Source organism: Capsella rubella, unplaced genomic scaffold, assembly GCF_000375325.1.
Source record: "Capsella rubella cultivar Monte Gargano unplaced genomic scaffold, Caprub1_0 scaffold_5, whole genome shotgun sequence".
Classification (NCBI taxonomy): domain Eukaryota; kingdom Viridiplantae; phylum Streptophyta; class Magnoliopsida; order Brassicales; family Brassicaceae; genus Capsella; species Capsella rubella.
The window spans coordinates 10,786,931-10,809,631 of record NW_006238919.1 but is presented as its reverse complement, the minus strand read 5'-3'; the positions used below and the strand labels follow the sequence as shown (position 1 = coordinate 10,809,631).

General features: G+C 36.3%; 7 protein-coding genes across 13 annotated transcripts; 5 read left to right on the top strand and 2 right to left on the bottom strand.

Moving 5' to 3' along the window:
* The first annotated feature begins 397 nt into the window (after window positions 1–397).
* LOC17886008 lies at window positions 398–921 on the top strand. The gene is given in 2 exon segments (XM_006292861.2): window positions 398–444; window positions 630–921. Coding segments are annotated over 2 exon segments (339 nt in total).
* A 2,828-nt stretch (window positions 922–3,749) lies between these two features.
* Window positions 3,750–5,888, top strand: LOC17884957 (AT-hook motif nuclear-localized protein 15). 2 transcript variants are annotated; one of them, XM_023782926.1, is made up of 2 exons: window positions 3,750–3,982; window positions 4,386–5,888. In XM_023782926.1, exon 2 carries the CDS (start codon window positions 4,599–4,601, stop codon window positions 5,544–5,546), a length of 948 nt encoding a protein of 315 aa, XP_023638694.1. In that variant the 5' UTR covers window positions 3,750–3,982; window positions 4,386–4,598; the 3' UTR covers window positions 5,547–5,888. The 2 variants fall into 2 exon arrangements, with proteins under 2 accessions (XP_023638694.1, XP_006293018.1); XM_006292956.2 differs by lacking the exon at window positions 3,750–3,982 and adding an exon at window positions 4,107–4,200.
* Window positions 5,889–8,374: 2,486 nt separating this feature from the next.
* Window positions 8,375–10,423, top strand: LOC17885808 (L-type lectin-domain containing receptor kinase S.4). The gene has a single exon (XM_006290388.1). The coding sequence runs from the start codon at window positions 8,375–8,377 to the stop codon at window positions 10,421–10,423; it is 2,049 nt and encodes a 682-aa protein (XP_006290450.1).
* Window positions 10,424–10,679: 256 nt separating this feature from the next.
* Window positions 10,680–12,252, bottom strand: LOC17886091. The gene is made up of 4 exons (XM_023783283.1): window positions 11,932–12,252; window positions 11,490–11,760; window positions 11,270–11,409; window positions 10,680–11,182 (listed from the first exon to the last, which is right to left on the bottom strand). The coding sequence occupies exons 1-4, from the start codon at window positions 12,187–12,189 to the stop codon at window positions 10,814–10,816; spliced, it is 1,038 nt and encodes a 345-aa protein (XP_023639051.1). The 5' UTR covers window positions 12,190–12,252; the 3' UTR covers window positions 10,680–10,813.
* A 1,352-nt stretch (window positions 12,253–13,604) lies between these two features.
* LOC17887482 (aspartic proteinase PCS1) lies at window positions 13,605–15,172 on the top strand. The gene has a single exon (XM_006292975.2). The coding sequence runs from the start codon at window positions 13,709–13,711 to the stop codon at window positions 15,008–15,010; it is 1,302 nt and encodes a 433-aa protein (XP_006293037.1). The 5' UTR covers window positions 13,605–13,708; the 3' UTR covers window positions 15,011–15,172.
* A 198-nt stretch (window positions 15,173–15,370) lies between these two features.
* On the top strand, window positions 15,371–17,907 carry LOC17886496 (E3 ubiquitin-protein ligase SDIR1). 6 transcript variants are annotated; one of them, XM_023782876.1, is made up of 9 exons: window positions 15,371–15,516; window positions 15,782–15,882; window positions 15,998–16,052; window positions 16,134–16,186; window positions 16,272–16,500; window positions 16,648–16,759; window positions 17,255–17,300; window positions 17,404–17,520; window positions 17,606–17,907. In XM_023782876.1, exons 2-9 carry the CDS (start codon window positions 15,805–15,807, stop codon window positions 17,729–17,731), a joined length of 816 nt encoding a protein of 271 aa, XP_023638644.1. In that variant the 5' UTR covers window positions 15,371–15,516; window positions 15,782–15,804; the 3' UTR covers window positions 17,732–17,907. The 6 variants fall into 6 exon arrangements, with proteins under 6 accessions (XP_023638644.1, XP_023638641.1, XP_023638645.1 ...); XM_023782873.1 differs by having other exon boundaries at window positions 17,398–17,520; XM_023782877.1 differs by having other exon boundaries at window positions 15,372–15,516; window positions 17,258–17,300.
* Window positions 17,817–19,239, bottom strand: LOC17887357 (peptidyl-prolyl cis-trans isomerase FKBP20-1). Its single transcript, XM_006291828.2, has 6 exons — window positions 19,045–19,239; window positions 18,743–18,874; window positions 18,522–18,655; window positions 18,356–18,435; window positions 18,174–18,266; window positions 17,817–18,087 (listed from the first exon to the last, which is right to left on the bottom strand). The coding sequence occupies exons 2-6, from the start codon at window positions 18,849–18,851 to the stop codon at window positions 17,931–17,933; spliced, it is 573 nt and encodes a 190-aa protein (XP_006291890.1). The 5' UTR covers window positions 18,852–18,874; window positions 19,045–19,239; the 3' UTR covers window positions 17,817–17,930.
* Window positions 19,240–22,701: the final 3,462 nt, after the last annotated feature.

The window sequence follows — 22,701 nt, the reverse complement described above, 5'->3', positions numbered from 1 at the left end:
GAGGGTAGCCACGTAGGATAAATCACGTGGGGGTGAACACATAGGTGGCGATGTATGAGCCACTAGTTTTGTGGCGAAATCTAAGCCAAGAGTTTGTGAAGAAGTTTCTGGAAGGAGTAGTGTGGTCATGGTCCATACATACGTCGGCCAGATTCAAGCCAGTGGGGCTTGGTTAATGATTGTGATGACACGTTGCTGCCTTTGAGACGATGAATCCTTCTTCAACCCAAGTGAGTCACCCACCAATGTGGGACCTTTCAAGAACCTGATCCTAGCCACATCACTGCTTGCTTGGTGTGGTTTTTGTCTTTTCAAATTTTTTCTTTTCAATAGTGTTCACTCCACCTGTACGTGCGAGTGATCCGAGTAATGAAATAGTTAAAAAAAAGTCACAAAAATGTGATTATATCCACATGTTCATGCGTTTAACAAAGGCCATCAAGAAGGTAAACAAACCAATCCGTGTGACAAAAAAACTCACACGTTAGGTGTGTAACTTAAAACCATCACTTTCAACATCTTTATATAAGCCTCACTAACATATATAAACGCATGTCTATATTTCCACATCAGAAGCCAAACACAAGAAAAGAACAGAGGATTATATTCTTTACATAGTAATATTGTACGGTATATATGGATCTGGTAAATGGCAAGAAGAACAGTGAAGCAAGTGTGTTTCGAATGCCTCTGCATTACCCAAGATACTCTAAAGAAGATTACCAAGACATGCCAGAGTGGAAGCTCGACAGGGTTTTAGCAGATTACGGTTTGTCTACTTATGGTGACTTGGCTCACAAGCGAGACTTTGCTATCGGAGCTTTTCTTTGGATTTCAACTCGTAACCCAAAGCCTTATCAAGACAGGAAGGCCATTATCTCCAAACTGAAGAAAGATACAAAATCATCAGCTCATGCATAAAGAGGTTTTTATTACTACTACTTGGAATTGGATAGGTGCTGCAATAAACAAATTGGTCTATGTTATGCCTACAAAAATGATGTAATAAAGAAACATGTAAATCAGGAGTTTCGTATAGCAATGTTTGGAAGCAGTTAAAAACACTGAGTCAGAAATGTAAATGGTAGTTTATCGCCTTGTGGAAACAATTTTAAATTTTTTATATCGTCATTCTCACTCGTCTCATACCTGGACTGGGCCGAGTCCTTATGCTACAAATAAAAACTCTGAACTTAGATAGTCGCTCTTGAACAAACCAAGAGCACTACTTGAAAGTGGCTAGTGGGCAACAGAAACAAAAGGCTGGTCTTGTCAGTCTCTAAACTATTACAACTTTTAGGATTTGGGACTAGAAGAACAATATATCAAACTTTGAGAATATAAACTCTCTTAAAGATTCATTAGAACGATTGCTTATTGGTCTAATTTTTCTTCAATGTAAACCAGCTCAAGCTTTTTGCTCCCTCAAGTTTTTTTCTGCAAAAAAAAAAATTATTAAAAAAGGGGACAAAGTGTTTTGGATTTGGGTTCTCAAACCTCAGGGCCCAAGAAGCAGCACATACTCAACCAAACCCACCAATGAATCAGGAAACGAAGCTGATACTCTTAAATCATTTGTCCACACTAACAACTAAACAAGAAAGACTTTAAGTAGCTCTTCATTTACGTTTATGATTATTTTAAGAGTGGAATCATAACGTATCTCATCGACATTGATATCTCTCCAACTTATTATAGCAAACCATATCACGAGTTTTATCCTATTTTGAAAGGGGTTAATTATCTATCTTTCTTGTAATATATTATTTGTTACTGGGAAAGAAGCTGACTATGAAATAAAAATTATATATATACATCTACAGTATATAAATCGTGATATAAATTATATATATACATATACAGTATATAAATTATATATTATATATATATATATATACTCGAAAATCTAAACTAATTTATAAATCGTGATCAGACACCCATAGTTAAGCAAAAGCAAGTATGTAGTACCGTTCACATATTATAAATATAAAGTGATTTTAAGATAGGATCCCACCAAATCTTAATTTAAGATATTTGTTAAAATCTTAAGAAAAACTGGAAAAAGAAAATCAATTATATTTAGATGGGTCGTCTCGTCGCAGTGATCCCCACGTCCAACCGCCACATAGCTTGGGCAGTAATGTTATCGGACTCGGACTACGACTTGTTACTTAGCTTGTTAATTATTTTTGTGTCCATCTTGAAGAAAACATACTTGTACAGGTTAATCAATTATATAAACTTATGGTCTTGCTTCAAGTCTAATTGGTTGGAACTATAACGCCTATATTGATGATTTTTATCATTTTCTAACAAGCCGGGCACATACAATGATAGAAGACTAGTGTAACTGAAGTTGAAAGAACACCGCAATAGCCAATAAGTCAAAGAAAATAAAGAGAAGACATACATATTTAGCATCTGAAGTGTGAACAAGTATATTTACAACTTTTAATATATAATGAAACCTGATAATTTAAAGTCGCATAGTGACATTGGTGTTGAAACTATTATATTCTAAACGACAGAATATCAACTAAGTAGATACTCTCGTGTTTAAGCTTTATGATTAACACATTTCTTTATATACTTTGTACCCCAAATATCAACTACTGGTTTTTGTCTATATCCCTTGGTTGGGATATAATAAATCGAACATTATATTTGTTTGGAAGTCTTGCAAGATGTTTGAAAGGCTTGTTAATTAGCGCACACACATTACGTACAGTGTACAGACTTGAAACTTTCTCGCATGGATATGTCGTCGTTGTATTTAGAACAGGTGAGAAAGAAAAGTAAATACATAAATGATGGATATATAGAAAGGTAGGTGAAGGATGGATAATTAATAATAAACAGAGAGATGGATATAAAAAGGCGACAAAAAGACATAAATATATAAGAGATGTAACGTTCCGTTCTAGTGGCTATTGGGGCCGGTGGTGTGTCCTCCTTTTGATTCACTTCATTAAAGAAGTGAGACCAAAAATTTCGATATACATTTCAAGATTTAACTTATATATTATTTCTTTTTTTGACATCACACTTATCCTAATATATTTATTATTCTGGATATGGTCGTATGGTATGGTCAAACAAAGACCTATATACAATGTACTACAAAAAAAAAAAAAAAAAAAATCCAATTTCTCAAGCGGGAAAAGAAAATTTCAAGATTGGGTAATGGTCAAAAACATTTAAATCAAATCTTTCGTCATCACTCCTCAAATTCAATGTCTCTAAATCCTTTAGCATAATACTATTATCCTTTAGCATTCCATTACCAGATCAGTTCAAATGTCACACACACTCTCTCTCTTTGCATGTTATCCAAAACATACCTTATTTGGATCTTTCAATATTATTTCTATTTCTAGTAACCATAACTTAAACGTAACAACGTCTTTTTCTTTGTTCTAATTATAGTGAAGTTGTTCTAGTTCGAAACTTATAACCGATGGAAACTCAAAAAAAACAAGCAATTATGTTTACACTTTATATATAATAGCTGATTTTTTTTTTTTTTTTTTTGCCATCAATATAATAGCTGATTAAAAAATAAAAGTCTTATCTCTTATAGATATTCTCAAGTCAACTTTATTCGTTTGGTTTTCTAAGTTGATTTTCACCATTATCAGAACCAAAGAAAGAAAGACAACTTGTTACACAACACTCAGAACCAAGAAATTGACAAGTGAGGAGAAGGAGGGTGTAATAGTAATATCAAGAAGAGGTCCACAAAAGTGAGCAATCGAGGGGAAGAGAGGAAGAGACAGGAGGCGTCTAGAGAAGCTCGCTCAAACTTTTGCACGAACACCTAAAAGTTCAATGGTCCAAAAGGACGGCTCTGGTCGAGAGAGAATAGAAGAGAGAGAATAGAAGAGAGAGGACCGTTTCCAGAGACCCGTTATCACCGATATATCAAATCACTCTCTCTCTCTCTCTCTTATCGTACGCCTCATCAGAGTCTCTTTCCTTTAACGTACGCACGCTCTCAAATCTTTTTTTTTTTGCAAAGTACAAAATAGAAAGAGACGGTAATAAGACTTCTCACGACTTTCCAAGTACAAAAATCCTGCCCCTGAACAAAAAATTTAAACCTTTGTTTTGTTGTTTGGTCTCTCTCTTCTTCTTCTTTTTATTTCTTTCTCCGTTCGCAATAGAAAAAAAATAAATAGGAACTCCCTTTTTGTGATAAAGGTAGTATTTTTATTCCATGAGAATATAAAAGTTAAGATTTTTGGGGTTTCTCTTTTTCCTTATTTGATCTTTGCTCTTAGCTTTAAGGAAATATTTCATTTTTTTCTATTTCTTGCGTTTTCTTGTTGTTCTTGTAGATCTGATTCTTTTTCTTTGTCCTTTTTTTTCCTCTCTCTCTCTCTCAGGTATGATGGTAGCAAACAAATGATACCCCCATGTCTTGTGTGTCTGCTTCGTGCAACATGTTGGTTTGGATTTGGTTAATCTTAAGTTTTTAAAGATAAGGTTTTCGGATTCTCTTCCTGTCTTGTAATAGTTTCTTGTCGGAGAGCCATCAAAAAAGAAAAAAAACAACTTTTTAAAGCTAATTTTTACTGGAGAAGAAAAAAAAATAATCAATGGCGAATCCTTGGTGGGTTGGGAATGTTGCGATCGGTGGAGTTGAGAGTCCAGTGACTTCATCAGCTCCTTCTTTACACCACAGAAACAGTAACAACAACCCACCGACTATGACCCGCTCGGATCCAAGATTGGACCATGACTTCACCACCAACAACAGTGGAAGCCCTAATAATACTCAGACTCACAGCCAAGAAGAGCAGAACAGCCGAGACGAGCAACCCGCCGTTGATCCTGGATCTGGATCCGGCTCTACTGGTCGGCGTCCTAGAGGTAGACCTCCTGGTTCCAAGAACAAACCCAAGAGCCCAGTTGTTGTCACCAAAGAGAGCCCTAACTCTCTGCAGAGCCATGTTCTTGAGATCGCTACGGGAGCTGACGTGGCGGAAAGCTTGAACGCCTTTGCTCGCAGACGCGGCCGTGGGGTCTCGGTGCTGAGCGGTAGCGGTTTGGTTACTAATGTTACTCTGCGTCAGCCTGCTGCGTCTGGTGGAGTTGTGAGCTTACGTGGTCAGTTTGAGATCTTGTCTATGTGTGGTGCTTTTCTTCCAACTTCTGGTTCTCCTGCTGCAGCCGCTGGTCTAACCATTTACTTAGCTGGAGCTCAAGGTCAAGTCGTGGGAGGAGGTGTCGCTGGTCCGCTTATCGCCTCTGGACCGGTTATTGTGATAGCTGCTACGTTTTGCAATGCTACTTACGAGAGGTTACCGATTGAAGATGAACAACAGCAACAACAACAACAAGAGCAGCAACCACAACTAGAAGATGTGAAGAAGCAGAAGGACAAGGAGACCGATGATAACGAGAGTGGGAATAATGGGAACGAAGGACCGATGCAGCCGCCAATGTATAATATGCCTCCTAACTTTATGCCGAATGGTCATCAAATGGGTCAGCACGACGTGTTTTGGGGTGCTCCTCCGTCTCGTGCTCCTCCTTCATATTGATAGTTTAGATAGGCGGTGGTTGGGGTGGCAGGTTTTTTTTTTCTTTTGGTGGAAGGATTATATTTTCAGTTAGGATGGTTAGGCTTTTGTTTATTAAGGCTATCAAGTTTCTTTTTTATTAACGGGTGATCGGATGACTTTTAGCTAGTGTTTTGTTTGGTTGTTATGTGACGGCTGGTTTTTCCTGACTTGACTATTTTGATCGCGGATAGCTTTGTATGAAGGTGGCATTGGTTGTAGAATCGTTTTGGAATTTTGATGTTGGAAAAACCAAAGCAATGGTGTGTGTGTGTGTGTGTGTTTCAGCAATGGAAGCAAGTATCCGTCATTTCTTTCTTTTAAGTTGGTAAGTGTGATTCTTATATCTTTGCTTTCCAAAGTACTCTTACTTGCTAAGGCTGATTAGATTAGCTTAGTTTAGGTATTTGGCTCGATATATGTATTACTTGGCACTTCTTGAGCTTGTAATGGGGTTAAGTGTTATCAAGTGAGGGGTTTACTTGAAGCTAGACATTGATGATTATATGTTGCATCTAGAACGAATCTTTAGTGCTTTTGGCATAAGATTAGAGCATGCTAAATCGGTTTATAGCTTTGTGGGTATTTAATGTTGATGAGGTTTCTCATTTTCATGTTGTTTAGTTATCTTGTCAGAGTTGTTTGTTAGCTGAGGAATTTAAACAAAGTTCATGTCTTTGGGTTTTTTTTTTTGGTTTTGGTCCCAAAAAAGCATATGATTGATCAGAAATTGTATTATTTCCCAAAATGTTTGGATCGTTGGCAATATCTTTGGTCTTAAATGTTCCTTTTAATCTTTTATGTATATAAAAAACATGAGTACGGAAGATTTGGTCCCATCATGACTAAACTCCGTAGCTATTTTGTATTTCAACGGCTAAATACAAAGTTGTAACCTGAACTCTTTGGATGATTTTGTTTTTGTTTTTCACCATGTCGTAACATTTGCGACAGATTAACTAAAAAGGTTTAGGTGATATTTTGTGATTTTTTTTTGCATTGGTTTAGAGTTGATTTTGTGTTTGTGATTGCATGTTGACTCCAAAATATTGTATCACCAACACATAGTATTCTATCGCGCAAACATGAAATGCGTTTTCGTATCAAAAATCTGTCATCTAACCAAACCAAAAACAAAACACATTACACACGTATACATTGAACTGAAACCAGCTGTTTTGTTTTTGGTCTGCTTCGAAACTGATGTGGTCAATCCTGTTTAGAAACTTTAAGAACCATACTGCAGCTTTTAATTTGGCCAGTACATTGGGAAGTCTACTGTGCCAATTTCGAGTTCGACCGACATACAAATCTCAACTTTTACGTTTCATTTTGATATTATATAATGCATATACTAACAATATAAACTAAATATGAAAAAATTTGAATGAACAAAAGTTAGCTTTAGAACTTCGTGATTATTAATTAATCAATTATTTTCATTTGGCATGTTCCTACTAATACTATTTATTAGTATTCGTTATTCCATGATTCTACTATTTCATTACAGTGATCACCACAATCAACGTGAACCGTGTTCTATTTTCTTTGTCTTTAACTGCTTTTTTATTCAACAAACCCTTTTATCTTTTAATTAGCTGTTGATCAATATGTCCAAAACATAGACTTAGTTATCCCATCTTTTGTTATTTTCAATACCTTTTCTAACTGATTTATTGACTTCTTTTTTCCCTATCCAAGAACAACTATTAATAATTCTTTCTTACTTCATTTATCTGAAAGATAAACTTCTTCCAAATCCAATAATTTTTAATGTCAAGTTGGATCATTTTTACTCGATTCACACTATTATATGAAAACTTGTGTCATGACGATACTTTAGCTGTTTATCATATTCTAATTGATGAATTTTTATCGAATGGTGAAAGCATATATAAAGTAATTTTTCTTGGTTTTAGTTTGGTACTTTGGCCAAGACATCGTCAATGGTGCCAGAACCACGTTACTGAAAATAGTTTCCAGACTGTATGCTTTGGAGTTACCCGACAACATTTGTGTGCGTATAGTTTAGTTCTATTCCACTCGTCGACTATTTGAATTGTGACTGATTTGGTCGACGTATAGTTTACTAATTAGACTTGCATATAAACTGTCACACTATAATATATAAACCAAGATCTGATACTTTAGTTTTGAATTAATCTCATCGTTAATTCGCTATATATAACACTAGCCATGTAATTCGAACTTAGCGCATAATACATCATTCGTTATAGAATCAAAAGGCTTAATAATACATCATTTGAATGATGATAACATTTTTTGGCGTCAGATTTTTATCATAAATTTGGTCAGATAAAGTTCAATTAAACCGTTAAGCATTAGTTTAAACAATCATGAAACATGGATCGAACCCCGATATCCTCTAGTAATACAGTTGTATCCGTCAGAAGTAATAAAATTAAGAGATTCACAAGTCAAAACAAATCTTATTAGATCGTTTAATTACGTACTTACTCATCGATTAAACTAATCAGTACCGACGATCTCGATTGATATTTAACAACATCGGAACCCAAAAGTAAAATGGGGTACTAACCTCGTATAATCGTATTTTAATGTTAGATTTGCAATTAACTATTTAAAGTATTGAATATTATAAAGTTTTCATCTGTCTTGAAATAATCACATGTTCCTCTATCACCAACATCATTCTCAGCATCACATGCTTTCATAATCTTCACCATCTTCTTTACTTCTACTCCTAATAGATCGTATGTTAGAATTATAACCCTAATACCTCATCAACCAGTGAGCCAGTTGCTTCTTTCCCAAGAAAACAACTTTTGATGGCTCAGACCTTTGTTTTCGTCTGGTTGCTACTCATCTTCACACACTTAGTTTCATCGCTACCGCAAGACTTCTCCTTCGTTGGCTTCAAAAACGCCTCACCGAATCTAGTCATAACCGGAGTGGCAGAGATCGCCGGAACTGGAGCCATCAGACTCACAACAGACACACAACGCGTGATCGGTCACGCTTTCTACTCCTTACCAATCCGGTTCAAGCCAATCGGTGTAAACCGAGTTCAGTCTTTCTCCACGTCTTTTGCAATCGCCATGGTTCCAGAGTTTGTTACTCTTGGAGGCCACGGGCTTGCCTTCGCCATCGCTCCGACTCCAGATCTTAGAGGCTCTCTTCCTAGCCAGTACTTAGGCCTCTTGAATTCAAGCAGAGTTAACTTCTCGAGCCACTTCTTCGCTGTGGAGTTTGATACTGTCAGGGATTTGGAGTTTGAGGACATCAATGATAACCATGTTGGAATCGATATAAACAGTATGGAGTCAAGTATTTCGACTCCAGCTGGATATTTCCTTGCTAATTCAACCAAAAAAGAGCTTTTCCTCGACGGTGGCAGAGTGATTCAAGCTTGGATTGATTACGATTCAAACAAGAAAAGGTTAGATGTTAAGCTTTCTCCATTCTCGGAGAAACCAAAGTTGTCTCTTCTCTCTTACAACGTTGATCTGTCCTCTGTTTTGGGAGATGAAATGTATGTTGGATTCTCTGCTTCGACCGGTTTGCTAGCTAGTTCACATTACATCTTAGGTTGGAACTTTAACATGAGTGGAGAAGCATTGTCTCTGTCTTTGCCAACTCTCCCTCGGATTCCCGGTTCAATCAAGAAGAAGAAGAAGAGCACCGGTTTGATAATTGGAGTATCTCTCTTCTGTTCCCTTCTGATCATCGCGGTTATTGTAGCTGCATCGTTGTTCTTAGTAAAAAAGGCTAAAGATGAAGACAGAGTTGAAGAATGGGAGCTTGATTTTGGTCCGCATAGATTCTGTTACAGAGAGCTCAAGAAAGCTACGAATGGTTTTGGGGACAAGGAGCTTCTTGGTTCTGGAGGATTTGGTAAAGTGTACAAAGGAAAGCTCCCCGGTTCAGAAGAGTACGTAGCCGTCAAGAGAATATCTCATGAGTCAAGACAAGGAGTACGAGAATTCATGTCTGAGGTCTCGAGCATTGGTCATCTCCGGCATAGGAATCTTGTTCAGTTGCTCGGTTGGTGTCGAAGGCGGGACGATTTGCTTCTTGTCTATGATTTCATGCCTAATGGAAGCTTAGACATGTACTTGTTCGACGAAAACCCTAAAGTTATCTTGACTTGGAAGCAAAGATTCAAAATCATAAAAGGGGTTGCATCCGGTTTACTTTACCTACACGAAGGATGGGAACAAACAGTTATTCACCGCGACATCAAAGCCGCTAACGTTTTGTTAGATGGAGAAATGAACGGGCGGGTGGGAGATTTCGGTCTTGCTAAGTTATATGAGCATGGATCCAACCCGGGAACCACAAGAGTGGTTGGTACATTTGGTTACTTAGCACCAGAACTCACAAAATCCGGAAAATTGACTACAAGTACAGATGTTTATGCATTTGGAGCAGTTTTGTTAGAAGTAGCTTGCGGAAGAAGACCAATCGAAACAAGTGCGTTACCGGAAGAGCTTGTAATGGTTGATTGGGTTTGGTCAAGGTGGCAAAGCGGAGACATAAGAGATGTTGTGGACAGGAGACTGAACGGTGAGTTTGATGAAGAGGAAGTGGTTATGGTGATCAAATTAGGCCTTCTCTGTTCGAACAACTCTCCAGAGGTTCGACCTACGATGAGACAAGTGGTTATGTATCTCGAAAAGCAGTTTCCGTCGCCCGATGTTGTCCCTGCACCAGACTTTTTAGATGCAAATGATAGTATGTGTCTTAACGAGGGGAGCGGTAATGCAGGTGAGTTTGAGGATTTTGTGGATTCAGCTAGGTTTTACAGCGGACCTAATAAAACTACTACTTCGTCCATATTCTCCTTCTCTGGTAAAACTAGAACTGATCCAAGATAACAGGTTCTTTAAACCACGTTTTAGTAACGTTTTCAAGCAAACTATTTCACAATGTGAACAAGTAATCTGAATTGTGTTAAAAATGTAAAATATTTGTATCATCTGCTGTTTTTTCAGGTAACTTTACTTTAAGCTGTTTTTGTTCTTGGGATAAGATTCTTGCAATTAAATCAAAAAGTAGCAATACAGCTTATAGCCTTATACTGTCGGAACAGAGAATAAGGAATCTGGCATGAATAAGAAGAAGAAGGTGGTATAGCTCAAAAACGTAAACCGTTGTTTTCATTAATCATTGAAAGGAAAAAACAAAAACTAGATGCAAATTTTTATAAATAGGAATAATACTGCTTAGTGAACACATCAACAACAACACTAGCATAAACCATTAGTCTAGGTGGTAATTTGTGTGTCTATGTTATTAAAATAAGAGAGTAGCTTCCTATTCTTAACCATGAAGTAGGGAAGCTCCACATCAGTTCCGGTTTTTGAATCAGAGTGGCTCGAGCTTTCAAGTGTGTCTTGAGGAGTAACATCAACATAACGGAGAATGTCATTGAAGATAACATAAGACCCTTTCTGACAACGCGCCACATAGAAAAATTGCAAAAACTTCCTCTCTGTTTTGTCGTCTAGAGTTAGGAAACCGCAAACCATGATAAACATTCTATCTTTAAAGGATCTGCAAATCTGATGATCCACGCTATTCAGTATAAAACTAAAAGCCCTCTTATGCTCATTAGCGACCCTCTTGTTGATGGCCTGCACCAAAAAAATGCACACTTAGATTCCATTAAAAAATGATTGAAACTTCTCTATAAATACATTGAAGGAGGTTTTGCGACTTACATCAAGGCCTGGCATCTCGACCATTGTTCTACCAGAGGTCGAAGTTGGTCTGCTCATAACACTCTCATTTACATACATGAAACCAACTTCTTCACGCATAGGCAGCTCGTAGTAAACCTTGACAAATCCAGCTGCAAAATCTGCATATATATAGTCACACCAAAACTAAGTTTTGTAACCTTTTAAAGATTGAATCAACACATTTTGTAGAGCTATTAACCAGAATCAGGAACGGAAGGTATTGCTGGTATTGAGTCGACATAGCGGAGCATATCATTGACGATGGCATAAGATCTATCTTGACGACGTGCTAAATACAAAGATTGAACAAATCGCCTCCTCAGTTGTTTGTCTTTACAACAGGTCACTATACCAGTAACCATGATAAACGCTCCATCTTCAGAACTGGTATTGCAACTCTGAGCAGCGAAACTCATCACATCAAACGAAGCGCCTTCATAGTCGCATGAAACGATTTGCTCCTTAATTGCCTACACCGTCAAGAATTTGTTAGTCCTTAGTGAATGGTTTATTACTTTTTTTTCAAGTACGTTTTGAAAACGTGAATCGTTAAAATATAACTAAAACAATCGTTATCACGAAAATTAGGTCATTCGACTAAAAACATAAACTGAAGAAATTTTTTGTATGATTGATTCTACCTCATGCGATGTAAAAGACATAATTGTAGCATCAGGACCGGGTCTAGTAATTACACTGTCTTCGGCATACCACATCATGTGAACTACCTCAGGATAGACTCCTAGGTTTAGGAAGTAAGACTGGAGAAAGCAATTGGCTAACGCTTCGGAGGTGTTTAAATTGGTGAAGTGAGATTGTATAAAGCCATTGGCTGACAATACGGAAGGATCAACTTCTTTCATGGACTCCATATCAGCACTAGGAATAGACGAAGACATCGGAAAACAAAAACCCTAGATATCAATAATATCTCCAAAACAGAGAGTTATATCGTGAATTGAACTAGATCTCTATATCTCGTGATCAAATCGTTGCTGCTCGATGAGTTTAAAGGAATCACTGGAAGCGGCAGTTATGACTTGTGAGACGACGGTTTATAATTTGGTAACCTACATGATCGATTGAACTTCTTTATACTATATGGGTTATTTTTTATTTTCATTATTTAAAATTTTTAATAACTTATTTATACTATATTGGAAAGGGAATTACGAGAAATAGCTTTTCTCTAATTAGCAAGAAAATAAAAGGGTTCTTCTTACAAAAAAAAATACTTTCTTGATTTCATGACAAAAATATCGTTGGAAATTTAGTTGGATAGATTAGCAACTTCTGGGATATGGTTTTTGAGTATCATGCAGTGTATTATGTTTTTTTTTTTTTTTTTTTTTTGTCAACAATAGTAAGAATTAGCTCAAATGCAGTGTATTATGTTACTTACAGGCAAATGAATGAATACAACAAATGTAGACAGATTTATAGTTGTGATATGTACGATTAATTAATAGACATCGGCCAGTTTTTTTCGAAATCTTGTTTTGATCGTAAACCGTTCAAACTTTTAGATAAACGAATAAAAAACGTAGTGATTAAAGAATTTGAGTTGAGATAAGAGGGCTTCGTTTATGGACAGAGGGAAATAATAAAAAGGATGGTAAAGTGTTAAAAAGTTAAAACCCAATTTGAAGTTTAATTCGGTTGTTTTCTATGAATCCAGAGTACAACGTTGGAATTTGATTATATATATATATATTTTTTTTGTAAAATGCTATAGAAACAATCAAACAAAGTTTCTCAAGTTCTACTATAAGCACGATAATTTAGAAAACGCATTTCATATAATACAAAAAGCAAAAGCTATATGACAACTTTCTTAAACTAAATAAAAAATTTTAAAAAACAAAAAAAACTTACTAGAACAAAAATCATTTGTAATTTTAGAGGATAATTAATTTTAGAAAAATACAAAGATTTCAAATCTCATAAAAGTGTGGAATCTGAGGAGGTTTCACAACAATTTTCAAATTGTTTAATTTACAACACCTAGGTTGGTTGGTACCTAATCTAAAGTTAATGAAGAACCACACGTATTGGCAATGTATATATATCGATGAGAATTTGCCAAACTTGACAATATTCATTTATTTAGTCTGTTTCTTTCAGAACAATCTTTTATTGATTATGTATGTAATCAGTCATTCTTCTTTTTTGTTTGGTCAACATGTAAATCAATCATTCTATTAATGGTGATCCTACGCGTTACCAAGATTTGGTTACTAAATTCATTCTCTTCTCCCTTCAAATGCATTTACATTCTCTTGAATTCCTTTGGATCAAAGATTTACGTCCTTATTTACAAGAAAAGATTATTTGTATGACATTACAAGAAATTCACAAATATAATATATAAGGACAAGCTCATAACAATTCAAGATCAAAGAGACAAGAGTAAAAAAGATGTCTTCTTCATCGATTCATCTCCAAATCACAGTTTGGCTTCTAATAATCTCCCCTATCGCTTACTCGAGAATCTTTCCTACAACAAACCAAACACTCATCTTACCTCTAACAACCCAAAACTCTTCTTCATCCTTACTCTTCCAACGAAGTCGTCTCGTTTCTTCTCCATCCATCAAGGTTCCTTTCACATACGATGTCGCTCTCACCGTCTCTCTCACCGCCGGCTCACCTCCTCAATCCATCACGATGGTTCTCGACACCGGAAGCGAGCTCTCGTGGCTAAAGTGCAAACAGTCCTCGACCTCCATGTTCCACCACGTGAAATCATCTTCTTACTCTGCACTGCCATGTTCTTCTCCCGTTTGTACCACCAAAACCCAAGATTTCAGCCTTCCAGCCTCGTGTGACAAAAAGACTAATCTCTGCCACGTGGTTGTCGGCTACGCCGATGGTTCCACCGTGGAGGGGAACCTCGCTCAAGATACGTTCACAATCGGCTCGTCGACGACACGTGCTACGGCATTCGGGTGCATGGACGTGATATCAAGCGTGAGAGAGGAGGACGACAAAAGAACCGGTTTAATGGGAATGAACCGGGGTCGGTTATCGTTTGTTAACCAAATGGGTTTATCTAAATTCTCTTATTGTATCTCCGGTTCTGGCTCTACCGGTGTTTTGGTTCTGGGTGAATCGAGTCTCCCTTCTCTTCCACCTCTCAAATACACGCCTTTGGTTACTCTAACCGATCGGTTACCTTATTCTGACCGGTTCGCGTACACGGTCAACTTCGAAGGAATTCGGGTCGGGTCGAAATTGCTACCCATCCCAAAATCCGATCTAATGCGTGGTCAATCCGGATCCGGTCAGACAATGCTGGATTCCGGTACACAGTTCACATTCCTGCGAGCTCCGGTTTACAAAGTCCTGAAAACAGAGTTTACCGAACAAACCAAATCGGTTCTCACTGTTGACCCGAGTGTCGTGTTTGAAGAAGGAATGGAACTCTGTTTCAGGGTCGGGTCAGCAAAGCCTGATTTTTCGAAATTACCCGCGGTGACGCTTATGTTCGAAGGAGCAGAGCTGACCGTGTCGGGTCAGAAGCTATTGTACCCGGTACCCGGATCAGGATCGAAGAAGTATTGCTTCACGTTCGGCAACTCGGAGCCTGCGGGTATAGAATCGTTTATAATAGGGAATCTTCATCAACAAAACGTGTGGGTTGAGTATGATCTTGCTCATAAAAAGATTGGTTTTGCTAATGGTGTCAAATGTAATCAAGCCAGTCAACAACTTCTTTAGATCTCGAAATTGAAAACTCGAGTTTTTTAACTATGGAACATGCTTCATTGTTTTTTTTCTTTCTTTAAAGTGGTATTTCTTAAAATTTTGTATTCATTAATCATTTTGGTTAACGAAAACTAAACAGCAAAGGATAATGATAGTGAACATTTATATTTCAAATTTTCAACACTTAAGCGCATATGGTTTATTATCCTTTAACGTGACTTTTAAAGAGAGGATTAATCGAAGTCACGAGAGAGTGTGAGCCAAAAATTATAGTAATAAAGTAAGTGAAAGGTGAAACGACGACGTTGTGGTAGTGCATGCAGCATCACATCACTTTAACCATATGAAATTAATGGTGGATGATAAATATATGAAGACAAAAAATAACTAAAACTCTCAGGTAGCCATAACTCGGTCCGAGTCGACTCGGTCCGATATCGATTCTGTGACTCCGTCGTCGCCACTCCTATGACACGTGAGTAAATCCGGCTCTTCTCCGTAGATTTCTCCACCTTTAGGTGAGTATCTCCTCCGATCTCTACTTCCGTTCAATTATTTGGATTCGTTTTTTTCTTATTTCTTTACCTCATTTCAATCTCTTCGATTATGTGAAATTGTATGGGATCATCTTCGGGGTTAAATGCCTCTCCATCGTTACTGTGATCTAGTTCTCATTTCGTTTGGGGTTTTCGAATTGAATTAGATTGAACCAAATTTAGATTCAGTGACATGTCTGTCTCTTTTGTATTGCATGGTTAACAATTGTTGGAGCAAACTTTGCAGGCTCTCTTGTGAATTTGGAAAAGATGAGTTTTGTTTTCCGGGGAAGTAGAGGTGATTTAGAAAGTGGATTCTCGGGTTTTATACCCGAAAGACGAGCTATGGTAAGCTTCTTCTTGACAATTTCAAATTCAGGAAGCACGAAACATTATATTACAATCATCTTTTGTTAAAATTTTACTTATGGAAAATGTCTTTTGCTATCGGTGGACACTACAGCGTGTTCATGGAGCTCGACCAGTTAATTCTAATTCCCTAGCTTTCCTGGTTACAGGTGATTTAACTTTACTTCTATGTCTTCTGCAACTATTTTTTGTTCTGCTGTTATGATGCTTGCTTCGTTTGTGTATTGTAGTTCTTTTGCTGTTTATGATTCTCAATTCGCATCAGATGCCTCCTAATTTCCTGGTATGTGATATACTTGAAATCAAGTTTTTACCTTTTCAATTTAGTCATCTTTAGGGTATCAGTTTGACATTCCACAAATTTTTAGCTCTGGCTTGTGCTTGGGGTTTTTTTTATGGCAACGACCCTTAGGATGTATGCCACTTGCCAACAACTTCAAGCTCAGGCTCAAGCTCATGCTGCAGCAGCAAGTGGCCTCTTTAGCCACACTGAGCTGAGGTTGCATGTGCCACCCTCCATTGCTCTTGCTACTAGAGGGCGTCTTCAAGGACTTAGGCTCCAGCTGGCTCTTCTTGATCGGGAGTTTGATGACTTAGGTCAGTGAATTTTGTTTAGGATTTGAGTTCTTAGTAAACTTTAGGATTTGACATACCATATCGTCCGTTTGTTCCATTTTTCTTAGCTTAGTTTAATAGTTTGCTCTTTGTAGTTGAAGTCTGAGGGAAAAGTTGTTCTGCATGCAGATTATGAAACTCTAAGAGCACTTGATTCTGATAATGTTTCCACAACGTCCATGAGCGAAGAAGAGATAAATGCTCTTCCAGTACACAAATACAAGGTGTTGGATCCTGAAAAGTGAGTAGCTGTTGTATCTTAAAATGTTTTCAAAAGTGGGAATTTTGAGGAATAGGAAAATAGCAAGTTTAGGACGCTGTGACGTAGCTGCTTGTATAGACTTTAACTTCCTTAAAGGGGGAAGTGAGAGTGGTAGAAGTTACAACTTAATAGGTTAGAAACTGATAACTTTGTGGGAATATTGTACTTAGCTTTACTGTGTCCTCTGCAAAATAGGGAAAATGGTAGTAACTATTGAGTGTGTCTAGTGATTACTAAAGATCTGTTTTTCAATCGATTCTTCTAAATTTACAGGTTCTGTCGTTCCTATAGCGTCCTGATAAATCGTTAGGCCATGATTCTAGAGTTGAGCTCTTCAATGACCATTTTAAGTATTCATTGAGTAAAATTTTCATTAGCTTACGGCCCTTTTGTTTGTTTTCAGAACATGTTAATCTTATTATTGTGAATGAATCTATATTCATGGTTTTTGGCCTGTGTTCGTTTTGTTGACAGTAGTTGCTCTTTGGCAAAACAGGCATCAACGTCATCCTCAGCTGAGGTATTTTACAATATTCCCATTTTCCCAAATATTTCATGTGAAGTTGATCAATAGTCAATACTCTAATAAAAAATTGTCATGGTGTTTTACTATAAAGCAGCAGAAGCAAGATTCAGTCAATGGAAGTAAAAAAGGAACAGAAGACGAGCTCACTTGTAGTGTTTGCCTAGAACAAGTTACTGCAGGGGAAATTGTTCGCACCTTACCTTGCTTGCATCAGGTTTTCATATCTTCTCTTATCCAAAACAAAAATCCTCCAAGGTATTTTATTGTCTCAAGACTCATTCATATATCCGTTTGCTCAGTTTCATGCAGGATGTATCGATCCATGGTTGAGACAGCAAGGAACATGTCCTGTCTGTAAATTCAGAGCTCATTCAGGATGGCAAGAACAAGATGAGATCGATGATGATGCTTCGGACATGGTTTGAAAAGTTTGGTATCCGACACTTGTTATGTTATCAATGTGTGTGCCCGAATTAAACCCCAAACCAATCATGTAATGGTCAAATATGATGATTGATGATGACTCTGCCTTTTTTAAAACAGTTTGATTAAGTCCAAAGCTAAATCACGAAATGGTATCCAAGAAATACATTCACTTGTCCTTTTTTTTATTTTGCTATCACATTATTTAGCTTTGCCTTTGCCTTTTCCTTTGCCTTGACCTTTCTTAGCGTCTAGCTTAGCTTGAATCCTAGCAGCTGCTGCAGCTTTTGCTTCTTCTCTCTTTTTCTTATCATCCTCTTTAGCAGCTGCAGCAATCTCCCTCTGCTTCTTCAGATCTCTGTAACCAAAAACACGACCATAAACAAAAGGATCTGTATGGAACAAATAATCAAATGGTTTAGGTCCAAGTGTAATCATGCTCACTCTAGTCTGGCTCTCTCCTCAGAAACACTGCCAACACTAGCACCTTTCCTCGGTCTACAAGCAACCAATTCCACTTCGAAAATCAAAGTTGCACTGCAAGTTACCAAACAAGTCAAATTCAGAAAAACACAGTCACACGCCTTGGAAGAGATGCAAGCAGTGTGTGTAATAACATTACATACTCAGGTGGGATATCAGGAGGAGACCCTGCTCTTCCGTAAGCATACTCTGGCTTACATGTGATTTTTGCAACTTCTCCAACCTGAACAAAAGATTGGCCGATCAGTTGTATGCTTCAGATTATTGAAAAAAAGAAAGAAGAAAGACGCAAATGATAATAAAAAAAACCTTCATGGTTTTAAGAGCAATGTCCCAAGATCTGATAACACTGCCTGTTCCTAACTCAAAGGAGAAAACAAGATTGTCTTCGCGTGTAGTGTCAAAGACCTTTTCGTCTTCAGCAAATATACCCTCATAGTGAACTAAGATTAAAAAAAAACAAACAATAATGTTAAGGTCCTTTCTTCATCAACACATATGATTAGACTGGGAGTAGAAGATGAACATACCATCGACAACAGGAAGATCATCAGAAGGTGAAATAGCATCAGGTTTGGCTCTCCTTACAATCTCTTTCAAGACGCCACCGTCTCCACTCAAATCAATTGCATCACCCATAGCTTTCAAAGCTTCAAAGAAATCTAATTCACCAAAAACACACAAAAACGTATCATATAATGGATGGAAGAATTCAAACTCTTAACAATTACTAAGAGATGCAATTTGATGAACTTATCATCTAAATCCAAAAAATAAATAGAGTTGGACTAAAGAGTTAACGGAACATTTTAGCGCACGATCTCGAACTCACCTGATTTGAAGAAAGATCGATCGAATAGTAAAACGGAAGAAGCGGGGAGTGGAGTGAAGAAGTGATAACAGGAAAGAGATTGAAGTAGAGGAGATCGGTGGCCATATACTGTCCAAATTAGTCGAGAGTGGAGCTGTCCTGAGAATCTTCTTCTTCTTCTTCTTCTTCTTCTTCTTCTCTAATCCGATGCTTTCGATGACGGTCACGTGTTGTTCTCTGGGGACCGATGAAATATTCATATTCCGTGGCCCGTTAGGCCCATTTTGTTTTCAAGAGGTCTTCTTCTGCAAACCCAAAAGGAATGAGACGTTAGCCCATGCAATATGTTTAAATACATATTCTTGCTTGCGTTTAAATAAATGTTTTATGATTTTTTCATATAACAAATTTTTTTTTCTTTGACATATCTTTGATATATTATGCTTACGAATTCATAATTAAATTCTTCACTCCCATTTCTACTCTTAACTCCTCTATTTTTTGGACATCACTCCTATTTTTCACTTTGTAGAAAAAAAAAAAAACTATAATTGTTGTGCTGACATCCTTGCTAAAACAGCTACTAAACATTCCCAACAATTTGCTATTTATCATTCTTTTCCCTAATTCGTATTATCTGCTGTAAACAACAATTGTAATATTTGAGTTCTAATAAAGTTATTGGAAGGAAAAAAAAACTATAATTGTAAATTTGTTTGATCCCAATAATTTCGAGTAAACTTAAAAAGTACAAAAAGATTCCGCAAAGTGAAAAATATAACAGTGAAAGTCAAAACGGAATATTATCAGCGTGAGAGAGAGAGTATTGATAAACAAAAGCCAAATCAAAGCATGCTAATGAACAATCAATATTCTAAAAATCATTTAATCAAAGATCCTTTTTAGATTTGTGTGGGGGATGGCCTTGATAAAGTCATTTCTTTCAATCATTCCCCAAAAACCCTTACAACATCACTAACTTAAGTATTTTAATTTGTCACTTTTATCTTTATATATAGGCAATGGAATTGAAACTATACTTAATGGAAATATCTCCTATATTTTTGTTAATGTCGCTATATTATACTCTTGCAATGATCAGACATCATATCGTCCATATATTGGAAACTATAAGAATTTAGTCTTGATGATCACTATTGTCATGTCTATCTCGGCCTTTAATTTCTTAGATTAAACTTGAGAAGTTTACAAACTTGCATGCGGTAGATCGATACATAAATAATAAAATTTTAGGATGTATAGAACATTTTATACTAAAACTGACGTGGGACGGTATGTAGAGATAGTGGTCATATATATATTGAGAACACTCCATACTTTATCTCTGCAAAATCATTGCCGTAATAATTGAACGAAACTTATTAAAAAAAAAGAAACAAATTAAATCCCCCAAAAAAAGAAGACATTGCGTGATCAATATTGATGGTCAAACGTTTAGGTTTTAAAACATGTTAATCGTAGTGTCACCACAAAGGCAAAAAGTATAAAAAGTAAAAACAATAGCTACATCGAAAAACTCGACAACTAAAGAAGATGAAAAATATAGTACAAGGGAAACAAAGATAGGAGATTCCATCCCACACACACATCATTATTTTTCGATAACATTTTATCGATTAATTCATAGAAAAAGTATGATGATGATCCAAATATATATATTTTCGTCAAAAGGTTTTAATTCAAGTGTAAATGACAAAACCATTAACACATTGTTAACGGTACCAATCATGGTTGTTCAAACCTAACATCCCAAGTACGAAGTCAAATATCGTGATAGTAGTCATTGCACTTGAAGAGGGGGGAAAAAAAACTTTATATCCGTGAATAATTTGATGAGAACTATCTAGAAAAATGCATTTTATACAATGACTACAGCAGTAGTGACTTTTCTTTCATTTTTTTCTTAAAAGAGAACTCGATCTTTCTAGCCTCAGCTCTGTTTATTTTATCACCTAGCTAGGCCTAAGCACTATAAGGAATAAATAGTTCTCTTTATTATTTACTGTAGCTATTATGAACTATAATTGATGTACGTAATAACAATGGAAGTTACGATGCCGAATAATACGTTTAAGTATAGTGGGTTTATAAACCTGAATATTTTGTTCTCGTTCGTAATATTTCTTCTTATAGTATTTAAGTGATAGCTATTGCAATCATGGGCTACGTAAGATGTTAAGTTCTGTTATTAGAATCCATTATTCCATTGCATAAAATAACTATTTTCACATTTATATGTAAGCTTTCTAAGTTTCTATCATCTTAGATAATCTTTGTTCTTGGCAAAAAGAAGAAGATTCTTTTATTTTACTACTTTTAACAAGAGATAATATTTTATAATTCGCATGTTCATTCCACTACATAGTAACAACATTATTTCTTTAGAACATTTTGAAGTTACCATAATTGTCCTTTGACTTCAAGCTATTCGAAAATCTTAAATCACTTTAATTTTTTTTTGAAAAGAATAAAAGAAAAATGGGCAAAAAACTTCTTCTCTAACACATTTAAGTCATAACACGTGATTTGAAGTTTGATCACATCGGGTTAGACAATAATAACTGATATGTTTTGAAATCACGTATTCTAGTTCAAGTAATGAAATATAAAATCGATATGATCGAGATTGTCCAAAAAAAATAAAAAAAATCGATATGATCGAGCAAGAAAAACGAAACTGATATGTTTATATTTCATATTCTCGGCTGTTCCAAGTCTGTCGTACACTGAAACTGATGACCAAAGCAAAACACAAACATTCGAATCTAAAAAACACAAAATAGAGTTGAAACTATAGAGAGTAGTTCCCTTTATGTACATTTGTATCTCTAATTTACTAGTATAGACTAAAAGAAGCTGCGGCAATAAGAACTTAAGAAGAAGAAGCTAATAAGAGAGATGTTTGATTTTAGTAGTGGTCGGAATAGGAGGAGGTACTATGATTATCAGTCCAGCAAATAAGCATAACGACGCATCTCCGCATGATGTAGAAGCGAGCTCTTTGTTCTTTCACCAATCTCCCACACTTCCTCGTGAAACCGTATTTCCCCTGTTTCTCTCTGGACGCACCCTCGTCGGCTCCGAACCTTTTCTTGGTCGATAGCTGAAACTGCGGCGAGCTTCTAGGTCGAGACATTAGCTAGTTAATTTGCCTGAAGATTCTTAGACTTCTGAACTCGCTTGGGAAGTGAAGAATGATTGTATTAGATTCTAGTTGGAGACTAATGGATTTGAGATTATGTTTGCTGTCTCGAATCTAGGAGATTCAGCAAAGTTAAAGAAAGAGTTAAGGAAGAGAGTATAGGGTACTTCCCCATTTATAATGGTTTTACACCAAAGTATCCATCCTTTTGAACACAAAACGGCTCGACGACAAGGTACACTAATAATAATACTAATTAAAAGCTAATATTACATTAGTTTGTTTTTTATATTCATAAAAAAGGAAAAAAATAGTTTTTTTTTCTTTCTCCTTTATTATTTTCATTTAATCAATATATCTTTAATTTCATAAAATTCAAATATCACAAGACTATTGCTCTTCATTATTTCTAAACGTAGCATGTTTTTTTTTTTTTTTTTTCAGTTTTAACAAATTGAAGGTGAGTGAGATATAAATAAGCTGTAAGAAACAACTAAAACAATTGTTTCAGTGAA

What these genes read in the sequence shown, in the direction of transcription:
- LOC17887357 (XM_006291828.2), bottom strand. Translation starts at nt 18,851, where the DNA reads ATGGGTGATGCAATTGATTTGAGTGGAGACGGTGGCGTCTTGAAAGAG. An exon ending in TGATCTTCCTGTTGTCGATG is followed by an intron (nt 18,656 to 18,742) that starts GTATGTTCATCT and finishes TTTTAATCTTAG; the next exon opens with TTCACTATGAGGGTATATTT. An exon ending in CCTCCTGATATCCCACCTGA is followed by an intron (nt 18,267 to 18,355) that starts GTATGTAATGTT and finishes GGTAACTTGCAG; the next exon opens with TGCAACTTTGATTTTCGAAG.
- LOC17886496 (XM_023782873.1), top strand. Translation starts at nt 15,805, where the DNA reads ATGAGTTTTGTTTTCCGGGGAAGTAGAGGTGATTTAGAAAGTGGATTC. An exon ending in TACCCGAAAGACGAGCTATG is followed by an intron (nt 15,883 to 15,997) that starts GTAAGCTTCTTC and finishes TGGACACTACAG; the next exon opens with CGTGTTCATGGAGCTCGACC. An exon ending in CAACGTCATCCTCAGCTGAG is followed by an intron (nt 17,301 to 17,397) that starts GTATTTTACAAT and finishes TTTACTATAAAG; the next exon opens with CAGCAGAAGCAAGATTCAGT.
- LOC17886091 (XM_023783283.1), bottom strand. Translation starts at nt 12,189, where the DNA reads ATGTCTTCGTCTATTCCTAGTGCTGATATGGAGTCCATGAAAGAAGTT. An exon ending in ACCTTCCGTTCCTGATTCTG is followed by an intron (nt 11,410 to 11,489) that starts GTTAATAGCTCT and finishes ATATATATGCAG; the next exon opens with ATTTTGCAGCTGGATTTGTC. An exon ending in TCGAGATGCCAGGCCTTGAT is followed by an intron (nt 11,183 to 11,269) that starts GTAAGTCGCAAA and finishes TTTTTGGTGCAG; the next exon opens with GCCATCAACAAGAGGGTCGC.
- LOC17885808 (XM_006290388.1), top strand. Translation starts at nt 8,375, where the DNA reads ATGGCTCAGACCTTTGTTTTCGTCTGGTTGCTACTCATCTTCACACAC.
- LOC17884957 (XM_023782926.1), top strand. Translation starts at nt 4,599, where the DNA reads ATGGCGAATCCTTGGTGGGTTGGGAATGTTGCGATCGGTGGAGTTGAG.
- LOC17887482 (XM_006292975.2), top strand. Translation starts at nt 13,709, where the DNA reads ATGTCTTCTTCATCGATTCATCTCCAAATCACAGTTTGGCTTCTAATA.